Source organism: Panthera onca, chromosome B1 (assembly GCF_046562875.1).
Source record: "Panthera onca isolate mPanOnc1 chromosome B1, mPanOnc1 haplotype 2, whole genome shotgun sequence".
NCBI classification, from domain to species: Eukaryota; Metazoa; Chordata; class Mammalia; order Carnivora; family Felidae; genus Panthera; species Panthera onca.
In genome coordinates, this window is record NC_138342.1 from 59,043,094 (window position 1) to 59,055,402 (window position 12,309).

Here is a 12,309-nt window from a genome sequence, read left to right on the forward strand (position 1 = left end):
CAAATTAGTAATATAAGGGAACAGCTCAACCAGATACGGGAATCAAAACAAAAACAAAACACAACAGTGCAAAGAAAATTAAGGAAAATGTAAATAAGTGGTCACCGTATGGGTCAATGTTATGTCAGCTATCCAAAGCACATTGCAAAGTCTGGTATGGCCAAGAACCCACTAGTCTGCAATCTCTGCTCTGGATGTTCTAAATTTTATCCCTGGAACAAACCAGACCATCAGAAAACTGAGTAGTACTCAGACCATATATTTTTTTTAACCAAATTGCATTTTATCATAATTATTAGATTACATTCTATAGAAACAATATTAAGCTTATTTTTAGAACGCTGAAGACATCATTTACTCCAACATGCAGTACCTCCCTTATGGGGGCCCAAACAAAAATTATTTCTAAGACCTAAATTGCACAAAATGTATGCCTGTGAAACTTATGGACAATGCAAACCTCAAAACTCATCAAGTTTCCAATTTGGCTTTGGCTGCTAGTTAATCCAATCTAAGTTTAGCAATCACATACTGTTTATACGTTGCTGTATACTACTTTTATCTCTGGTCTTAATTTACTAATTTTGCCTTTTGTACTTTTAGAGTATATATTCTTATAAACTACTTCAAATTCTTTTGCAGGATAAAATATCTTACATAAATACATGAGTAATTTTTAAAAAGTTAAAGAGTGCCGGGGCGCCTGGGTGGCGCAGTCGGTTAAGCGTCCGACTTCAGCCAGGTCACGATCTCGCGGTCCGTGAGTTTGAGCCCCGCGTCAGGCTCTGGGCTGATGGCTCGGAGCCTGGAGCCTGTTTCCGATTCTGTGTCTCCCTCTCTCTCTGACCCTCCCCCGTTCATGCTGTGTCTCTCTCTGTCCCAAAAATAAATTAAAAACGTTGAAAAAAAAAATTAAAAAAAAAAAAGTTAAAGAGTGCCAAGGTAGCCATATTAGAGAATTTCCATTTATTCAAGGATATAATAGAGACCATGTAATATTTTAAATGTACAGTGTCATGTAACTTTTTAAGAGCAGAAAACAGTGAGACATAATGAACTTGAAAGGGAGACCAAGGAGAGAAAAACCCTAGGGAAGGAATAGGACTTTAAAGAATGAATAGATAGTGAAGAGGGTAGCCGGTAGACAATGTGAGCAGTAACAGAATATTAGAATACAATGTAAAGGGAAGCAGTTCAGAATAAATAAGGTAAAGATAAAGATGGGTGGGTAGAATAAGTCAAATAATAGATCAGATGCAAAACCGAATTTGGATTTGTTTCTTTAATGTGAAATGAAGCAGTAAAATGGGTTATAAAGCTTTTGAAATATACGGGACCATTATCTCAAATTTTCTGTTTGGAAGTTATTGAAGTCAATACCTTAAGAGGACTAGTTATAGACTTTAACATCTAGAAGGGATCATAGAGAAACTATATGCTACAACCTAACTTTAGAGATTAAGAAAATCAGGAATAAAATATATTTATACCAAATAGCATACAAAGATTATAAAATATAACTATATGAATGACTTTTTCTTCTTCCTCACTCCACGTACATACAGTATACACCAGAGCAAAGCTAAGAGTTCAAAAAACTTCTCAAGGGAAAAAGATAGATGGCTCCTTCACTATATAGAATACCTCAAATTAAAATGAAAAACAAGCATTTACTGTGTTCAATATATAATGCTAAGTCACTAAAGACACGAGAAGAATGAAACTATTCACAGAAAATCATACAACACTATAAGCTCAAGATGTAAAAGTCCATTAAATATAATCTAAAAATACTTAAAAGTCAATGTCAACATAATTTAGCACTCTTACTTTATAAAAGATAAATCTTTGTAATTCATACACTTATAAAATAATGATTCACCTGCCAAGATTGTTTAAAATGACATAAGTGAGGCTTACTCTTAATATTTGGGTTGTTTAAATAGATACAGTTTTATGGGAGGGCAACTTTCTTCTCCATTTGTTTTATTTCACAGAGAAAATTAAAAACAGGAAAGAGAAACTGAGAAAGATATTTTGAGAAGGTAACAAATTATTACACATGTGACAAAATATTAAGAAGGAAAACTTTACAATATGTGCGAACACTTAAACACCAGCATGTTTTTGGAAAATCTTAATCAGTATTTCCTCATGAAATATAAGAATTTAGAAACTGTATTTCTCAAACTTGCTTCAACAGTCCACACAAATATATATTGGTCTTTGTTACGATGACAGGGCATAAATTAAAAATGCAGAACATGTGACAAGGACTGGGAAGTGGCATCAGGACAAATTCAAGGATAGAACTAGCTAAGGATAAACACTAGCCAGACAAATGAGAAGGTCAACAAATGAGAATATCTGTGTGAAATCAAGGAGTCAGGCTGAACACAATAACCAAACATCAAGTAGAGGATCAGAATGGAGACAATTCACAGAAGAAAAAAGAAATCAAATGAAGTGGGCAGCAGGTTTCCAAACTCAGAGAAGGCCACTAATAATAAAAGGTCCAAAACTAAACAAAAAATTAAGATAGCAGAGAAAACCAACAAGCTGTTTAACACTGGCTCAACGCTTTTTCTCATCTCAACAATCTTTTGGAATTTTCAAGTGGGGAGAAGAGTTATTACCTTTTGAGAAGTGGAAAAGACAAGAGATGTACAGATGTTACTGACATTCCTTGTTTCTTATGGGAACACATGATTTCAATGCCAATTTCAAAACTGGCAAAAATGTAGGGATATAAATATACATGTTTATATAAATACAAAAGAAAGGTATAAATTAGATTTTAAATAATATAATTTTGCTAATACACAAAGGAATTTGAAACTAACAGCTTACTCTATAATAATCAAGATATACCTGATCTGAATCTTATTTTTCATTTTCATAGATAATATAAGAAAGAGCTAGTCCCATAGAAAAAACTTCCTTGGCTGGATGAAAACCAGCTGACACCTGACATTGGACATAGAAAAGAAGCCAATAAATAGCCTTTAAAATGAAAAATATTAAAATTTGACAACTACTTCATATATTTGTTTCACTTGCTAAAATGAGTATTCAAGTTTATGAACTCCTTTCCTAATCATTCAGTAGAATTAGAACATAAAACATTTGATAGAATTTACAAATCCATTTCAGTTTTTAATAACTGTCTTTATCAAAATCAAAAGTGTTACTATTTAATGTTATTCTATAAGTAGAATCATTTCTACTTATTTCTAGCTTCTCCTTTTACTCACTACTTCACTTAGGAGTCCTCAAACTCCTTTTTCATAAATTCCGAATGATTAACCTAGGACTTAAAATTTTAAGCAATTATTTAAATTTCCAAAGTTTTTTCCCTTTTAAAAAATTCTTTCAACATTTATTTATTTTTGAGAGATGGAGAGACAGTGCACGAGTGGGGGAGGGGCAGAAAGAGCGAGGGAGACACAGAATCTGAAGTAGGCTCCAGGCTCTGAGCTGTCAGCACAGAGCCTGATGCAGGGCACGAACCCACAAACTGTGAGATCATGACCTGAACTGAAGTGGGTCGCTTAACAGACAGCCACCCAGGTGCCCCAGTTTCTTCCCACTTCTTAAGCCTGCTATATTGTACCTGAAGAGTGAAAAAGTCCTACAGGGAGTTTCAAAAGAGATTAAAGAAGTTGGTACTATGTGATGAATTAAGAAATTTGACAAAATGGTAAAAGAAAACATTTGAATCAAATAGACTTAAATCTAAATCTTAGAACTTGGGCAATATACTGTAAACCAGTCATTAGTCAAGTGTGGTCCACAGCATCCATGGGGATCCCCAACTTTTCCAAAGAATCTGTGAGGTCAAAACTATTCTTATAATAACTAAGATGATGTTTGCCTGTTTCACTGTGTTGACATTTGTACTGATGATATAAAAGTAATGGTGGATAAAAATGCTGGCTCCTCAACACAAATCAAGGCCATGGTACCAATCATCATATTCTTTTCTGCCATGCACAGATAATTTTTAAAAAGGGGGGCAGAGGAGAAAGCCTGTTTCCATTATCAAACAGTAAGAAAGTACTAATTTTTAAATTTCCATCCTTGAGTATATGACTTTTTAATATTCTGTGTGACAAAATGGAAAACATTTCTGTTACATACTTAAGTGTGGTGGTTATCTCAAGACAAACACTTGTATAAATGTAACCTAAACCAGTAGCTTTTTTTCATGGAATACCATTTTCACTTCAGACAGATACTTATTTGGCAGACATTTTCTCAAAATGAATGAAGTGAGACTGTCATTTTCAAGGAAAACTCATTTTCTTTGTCACCAGTAATAAATTCAAGCCTGAAGGCTTGAAAGCAAAAATGAGAATTTTGGAAAAGTCTTATCAGACACTGAATTGTGACAGCTTCCTAGTTTTTGACGTTTATAAGATAAATGGTGATACGAACACATGTGTTTTTTAATACTGCAGAATGAAATGTAACAATATTTGGAGGTCCATAAGTATGTTAGAAATCATTTTCCAAAATGACCAATGTATGATGTTATAAACTCATGCAGGAGTACAATATCCATTCAAAATGTGCACTAAACGACTGGATTTTAATCTAACAAAGTTCAAAGAATTCCCTGATAATGTTTTTTTAGAGTCCACACTGCAACTAACCTCTAGGAAACTACAATTTGTGTAGTTTTAAGAGTGGTGTCAAAGAATATCCATAATTATCTTGAAGAGTTATTAAAATATTCTTCCTTTTTTTATCCTAATATAAGCGTAAGATCAGATTTTCTTCTTAGACCCCCTACAAAATGATGTAGTACACCAGACTGAATATAAAAGCAGATGTGAATCTAGTTATCTTCTATAAAGCCAGATTTCAAAGGTAGTTGAAAAAAATGTAAAACAATGCCACTCTTCCCATAGTTTTCTTTTCTTTTGGAAAAGTTATTTTTTTTATAAAAGTATGTTAACATGTAATGAGTTTATACTAATTATTTTTTAATGAATAATTTTTTTAACTTTCTGAATTTTAATTTCTAACCAAATTATTGACAAATGCGACTCTCATAAACAAAAATCCTAGTGAGTCCCCCCAAATTTTTAAGAATGTACAAGAATCCTGAGATCAAAAAAACTGAGAACTGGTGAGGATAATCCTCTCTGAGGCTAAAGTTTTCTTGGTCTGTCAAATGGGAGGATGATACTAACATAAAATAGTATTGAGGGTTATCATCACTTTAAAAAATAGCTAACAGTTAAGTATTAACTGTGTGCTAAGTACTACACTGAATGTTTATAGGCATTATCTCATTTATTCCTTATAAGCATTCTAGGAAATGGATACCTACCTCTTCAGAGAGTCATTCAGAAGACTAAATAAAATAATGTTTGTGAAGTACTTGGCACAGTCCCTCTATACAATAAATTTTCAATAAATGGTAACTAATGTGCTCAATTATACTGCCACCATAAAACTATGTGGGCGTCCAATGTACAACATATATCCATATTTAACCAGCTAGTTAGAAGCCTGATTCCATCCAAGACCAAATTATTAATGACCAATATTGATCTAAACACTCATTTAGCCAAAAGTTATCACAGACATTAAATGTTTACAAACACCTCCTGAAAGGCCTTTGTCTGCAAATCTGGAAGCTATACACTAAACCAAACACCAGTGGTTTAGCAGAACTTTAATGCTAACTTTGTAGTGATCAATTCATTTCATATCAGAATGAGTTCTTTAGTCAAGTGTTGGAACAAGGACCCCTAACAATGCAGAGCCAGGGAAGTGTCAATGGTTTTGTATGTATATGCGGATAATACGTGACACAGACCTTTCCTAATTCATACACCACAGCATGTATTAACCACTAGACTATGATGGGTTAATGTGGGACTAGTGGCATCTGGACAACCCTGCCCTTACTCTCATATAAGTAATAGATTAATTTACATACTTCTAGTTACACTATGTTTTTGCAAGCTGTTTGTGGAGTCTTCCTACTCTACTAAAACAATAAGTATTCTTTATAGGGATTATAAACTAATACAAGTGTGTCTTTTAGCTACCATCTACTATTCCCCCAAAGTTGGTGTATGAAAGCAATGTTACAACTTCTGCCCCTCCCTCCAAGATAAACTCAATTTTTAAATAAAAGTATTCATAATGCATAATACAGCAAGAACATGAATGTGTGTTATGTACAGTATATGCAAACATATATGTGTGTGTTGTATGTATACATACATATACACATATACACAATATGCTGATTTAAATGGTAACAGAAAAATCTTTAAGGACAAAAGGTAGAAAATGGGATCCAGGAGACTTTCTAGAGAGCCCAACGTTGATAAATATTCCTAACAATTACACAGATAAGCATAAAAAAGATAAGGTGCTTAAAGAAAAACATGTGCTCAGATAAAGGAAAACATGCTTACTGAAAAATTCAGAATACTGAAAACATGGGTTTCAAACCGTTCGAACAAACAAATGAAGTAAAATGCTAGTATTCAAATACACATTTGAATGCATTCTGAATGCAAGAATACTTAAACACTAATGGCAGACATTCTGTCTTCTAAACTTTTAGTTTGTGAAGCAAAATTAGCTGGACTAATCTCACTGAATTTCAAGCACCTAGCACAGTGAAGGTACTCAATAAATAATGGAGTGAAATTATAAGATTCAATCTGCCCAACACATCTAATCTTTCCAAAACCTCTTAATAAATGGAAAATGTTATCTATATCAATTCAAATAATTTACATATTTAGCTAAATTTTTCTGTCTCTAGATAAACTTATACTTACATCCTAAGATTGGGTTACTCTAATTCTTCCTTGTGAAAAATGTCACCATAGTTATACTAAATATAAAACTTTAAAAATCCACAGAAGACTTGCTGATACAATATATAAATAGTGTACATTTTATAAAGCAATATATTCTACAGAATAAAAAGATATATAGCAAGTAGCTGGTCAGAGTCTACTTTATGGAGATTTTATATAATTACTAAAAATAATTTTCATGGTAAATAGAAAGTGGATTTCCCATTTGAACTAAAATATACTATTTACCATTAGTCCATCATGTTGACAAATCAAAAGGATAACATAACTTCCCTGTGACTCTTTCAATCTTATTTAGAAAACATAAACAAATGCAAGAAAACCCTCTAATGTCACGATAAATATAAATGGTTCTATAATAAATCTACTTCCTGAGGCGCCTGGGTGGCTCAGTCGGTTAAGCGTCCGACTTTGGCTCAGGTCACGATCTCGCGGTTCGTGGGTTCGAGCCCCACATTGGGCTCTGTGCTGACAGCTTGGAGCCTGGAGCCTGCTTCTGATTCTGTCTCTCCCTCTCTCTCTGCCCCTCCCCTGCTCATGCTGTCTCTCTCTGTCTCTCACAAATAAATGTAAAAAAAAAATTAAAAAAAAAAAAAATAAATCTACTTCCTATGTTTAAATCTGATCCTTAATTTAGTTCTACCCTAAAGGGTTCAGCCAAATCCTCAACCTACTGGGTCTTTCTTTAAGGAAGAAACAAAGTTGGGGGCTTTTAGCTTACATATAACAACCTATAAAATCAAGTGCAAATGAAGCTAGAAACCATGGCTTTGGTTAACAAAGGAACAAGACTGGGCATGGCAGTTATTATACTTCACACTGTAAATATTCTTATTTTCATAAAATAGCGATTTTTTTTTAAACTTTTTTTTTTAACGTTTATTTATTTTTGAAACAGAGAGAGACAGAGCATGAGCAGGGGAGGGGCAGAGAGAGAGGGAGACACAGAACCAGAAGCAGGCTCCAGGCTCCGAGCCATCAGCCCAGAGCCCGACGCGGGGCTCGAACTCACAGACCGTGAGATCGTGACCTGAGCCGAAGTCGGACGCTTAACCAACTGAGCCACCCAGGGGCCCCGAAAATAGCGATTTTTTAAAAACAAAAATATATCAAATGCTATACCCCCAAAAAAGCATTCTGAATTTAATTAAAATTAAAAGATAAAAATATTTGTGAAGTCTTCTCATTTGTAATTCTTATAGACAACTACTAAAACTGGTTCAATTATAAATAATAAAACTAGAATATATAGTAATCAAGTTTCTGAAATGACCTTTCATATGATTCATCTTATAAAAAGCTTATATATAAACCTCTCAGACATATACACATCATTCGGCCACACAAATTTGGAACATACAAAAAAAAAGTTTGGAGGACTATTTCTTCTTACTGATCTAAGTACTAAGATCCATTATTACATATGACCTATAGGAAAAGCATCACAATTCTAAAATTATAATCATGTCTCAACAAAAATAACCTAATTTTTTAAAAAGACATATATTTGGTCCCCAAGCCCTATCACCTATATTTGGCTATTTTCCCAAGTTATTAGTTAAGGTGAGCTAGGAAGCAATGATATTAATTTGAAATCAATCTTTGCCAGTTTGATTTCAAGTTTTAGATACTTACAATATTTTATTTAAGATTTTGAAGATCACTTAAAACTTCAAGTTAAATACACCTAAGTACACATAATAAACAATCACAACTTAAAAGGTAAACTATATAGCACCATGAGAATTAATCTGCACTATATCCATTAATACGGATTTTAGTTTTCTTTTTACTGAGATTTAATAAAAGTACCTTTAAGAAATTTATGATTCAAAGGACCAGGTTACACTTGAACACAGAGAAAAACAGAAGGGGTCCAATGTTTACTATAAATAAGCAGAAATCTACATAAAATTTGAGATGTTCAAAAAAGTCACAAAGATGAAAATTATAGTGACAAAGTTAAAATAGCTCAATATTAGGTATAATAATAAAATTATCACTGTGGTATATAGATGAATGTCATTATTCATTATTGGACATTTATACAAAGAGTTAATTCTTTTTTAAAAAAGCAAAACAATTTCCTGGAAATCTTGTAGTGCAAAATGTTATCTATTGACTTGCAATATGAGGTACTTTAAAAAATGGTACATTTAGTTTCAGACAGTTAATAAGTTTATTTACATAGGTCATTATGACTAGTTACAATTTTGGAAAAGAAGCATATTTTATTACTACTTGGTAATTTTTCATACTTAGTCTGCCAATTATTGATGAATATGCAGTTAAATCAAATAATATTAAATAAAGAGAAAACCACTCAGTATGGTTTAATGCAACAGGTATACAGGAAACAAACTGAGAAAGTAACACTAAACAATTTTAGTGGAAATAATGAAATGTCAATTTTTAAGACAGCATTAGAAAAACATATACATAAGGCACAAAACTATACTCAAGTGGGTTTTTCCCAGAAAATAACTCAGACTTCCAAAATCTGTTACATACTTAAATTTTAAATGGCTAATGAAAACACCAATAGATTTACTGTAATCTGTAAAGTACAGTTCTTTAAAATCCACACACAAAAAAAATGTTTTAAAAACACATTAAAATATACCACTAGACCTTATAATCTAATCAGACTTATTTAAACTGAGCCCCCAAGTCATGTGACCACTCCTAATTACTGAAGTTCTTGATGAAAGTACATACCCCTATTTCTAAGTAGATAATACGTACCATCTCTAAGAAAACCCGATAGTATCAAAGTTTAAAAGAGAGAGAGAGAGAGAGAGAAAGAATGGAAATTAACCAGAGAATTCAACTCAGACAATAAGCTTTTAGGATGGGGGGAAAGAGTATGTTGGCAGGTGTCTGCAAGGAGCTAGATAATACAATGGAATCAGTTTTCATTCTGCAGAACAGCCATGAGACTTGCTGCAATGTCAGCTCCAAGCACACACTGAGGGACTCCAGAAAATGCTCATTGATCATGCAGCACTTTATAATGCGCATAGGCTTTTTTCTCCTGCTAACCCCGCCTAGCTTCCCTTTGCAGCTTATTTTCCCAAGCCCTCTCCTCCTAATACAATCTCTTCCTGAAGACAGTGACATATTTAATAAATTGTCTTACAGTCTAAATATTAGGAATACCACTCACCATGAGCCTCTTTATCTTAAATTAGCCAGTTTTTTCTTAATGATGGAGGAAAAAACTCTACACATCCACAGATTTAAAAATGTATTTTAAATATCTATACCTACAAATACAAATGTTTGGTAGTTATACTATATCCAAGGCCAAAGCCCATTATACTTCCACTTTGACATGTATTTCCTTGAACTGATTTATACTCAGAGGTTCTTATAAAATTGATACAACCAGGAATAAAAAGAAAATTAATTTAAAATCTTCATGACTCAAAATGCAGATTTTTATTGTGAGCTCTCAAGCACTAGTGCCTTAAATTTTAGGGCCTTTTATTTTTTAACTTAATAATTAATTTTATAATGTCAAAGTCACATGAAAAATCCAGAACCAGAATGTACCAGCTAAATTAAGCAATCAGATTGATATATATGCTTAATTTTACCCTAGAAACTAAGATAACCAGCTGTTTTTAATAGTTACAGCAAGCAGAGCTTTGGGCTTAAATATGTAAATGAATTCTAAGACATATGACACTAAACCTACTCAAAGCTGCTTTGTAGACCCCACCTTCTAATGAGTTAATCTAAAGGTCACCACCACCAGCCAACATTTTTTCACTAAGTCCGAGGCCCTTTCTTCTTTTTTTTTATTTCCTATTAAGCATACATCTACAACTTACAAAACATGAAGTTTAAACAAAATAATTCTAGACTTGTTCAATAATCATGTGAACCAGACTGGCACATTTTCACAAGGAATAAGGTCTGACCAGATCTTGCTTTTATGCTCTGTCTCTCTATGCTCTCTCCTCTAATCTATTCATCTGTAAAATAATTCCGGCAGATAAGATTTCTTTGTTCAGATTTCAACTTTCATTTCATTTACAAACCTAGCCCTACCTCAAGAATGTCTTCTAGAACATATGCTTCCATTTCAGCCGCTGTCTCCACCATGTTTTATCAAACTGCCATGTTTCTTACTGCACTATGATTAGATCATTGCCAGCAGGAACACTCCTCTGTGTCAGCAAGGGAACAGGAAATGGAATGTTCTATTACATGCCTAAAGCAGCTTAGCTGTTCACTAGCCAGGCATCTACCAAAAGAACAGGGGGTGACTCACTGTGTATTTTTTAAAGATACAGCAGCTCTATTCCAAAGCAAACTTCTGTCAAGTAATTTTAACAGACAAAATAAATAAAGTCTCTTATTTTATCATTCCAAATTTTAAAATCCTAAAATTTCAAAAAAAGAAATAATTATACATTTTTTAAAAAGCTATTTAAACACGTCTGGCTTCCTGGTTGAACAAAAGAGGTTGAAGTGGGTTACGTAGCAATTTATCCTTAGTAAAGCCTTGTAGTGAGATTAATGGCTATATTAAATACACAAAGAAAGAGGCAAGGTAATACCAAATTAGGAATTTGCTACATTAGGCAAATGCATTACATGACATATACATTATAGTTGCTGACTTAAGGGTGTCAAAAATAACCCTTAATGTAGATTTTGTGAATAGTAAACTGGTATTCTAGAAACTAATCTGTTTGGAAATACCTAAGAGAATGAGATTAACATTCAATTGATTTACAAGTTCTGAGGCAAGACATAACCCATCATGGTTATATTCATTTTCTAACAAAGTCTTTAATTTCATTTACTAACCAAAGAAATGGTCCTTCACCCCCTTATCACAAATACTATAAGAGATTAAAATATTTCAGATAAAAGAAATTCAAAAAACTGTACCTGAATCATTAAACAGCAAATAAAGTTGCTGACTGACTGCAGAGCCAAATTATATTATATTCATTACTGTAACTGATCCTCTATTTAGTAAAATTTGTTACCTTGTCAAATTGCTTCCTTACATAATCTGGAATATGAAAAATGCAATGGGAAAGAAACAATGTTTTATGCTCTGTGGCATTAATAAAATAACTGTGCACATGTAGGAATGCCACACAAATTAAACTTGGTGTGATTCCTAAGGTGAACAGTCTTCTAGTCTAAATTTTCCTAACTAAAGAAAACGAATTTTTAAAAGAAAGGAAAAAAACAGGAAAAAATTAGATGAAGGAGTTGTTATTAACTTGGCCAAATCTAAGCTGAGAAAAGTCATGATATGAATGACATTGCCAGTAATGTCTCCTCAAAATGATGTCATGTTTTAGTGGAAAGAGATTTTGTAGTTCTCTTGGGCCTCAGATTATTAACCTGTAAAACAGCATAGCATTCATTCAACATGGAGTATCTACTGTATATCAGAAACTGTTCCAAGTGTAGGCAATAAAGCATA

General features: G+C 33.0%; 1 protein-coding gene across 6 annotated transcripts in view; it reads right to left on the reverse strand.

Annotated features, from left to right (window-relative positions):
* ANKRD17 (ankyrin repeat domain 17) overlaps positions 1 to 12,309 on the reverse strand; it is a 163,049-nt gene that overhangs the window by 116,986 nt on the left and 33,754 nt on the right. Inside the window, exon 1 of one of the 6 annotated variants that reach the window (XM_060654888.3) lies at positions 10,911 to 11,730. The exons of the other annotated variants lie outside the window; for them this stretch is intronic. Coding sequence (XP_060510871.1) covers positions 10,911 to 10,964 — 54 coding nt within the window. The 5' untranslated portion in view covers positions 10,965 to 11,730. Of the gene's footprint in view, positions 1 to 10,910; positions 11,731 to 12,309 lie in introns of those variants that run through there. 6 annotated transcript variants of the gene reach the window in all.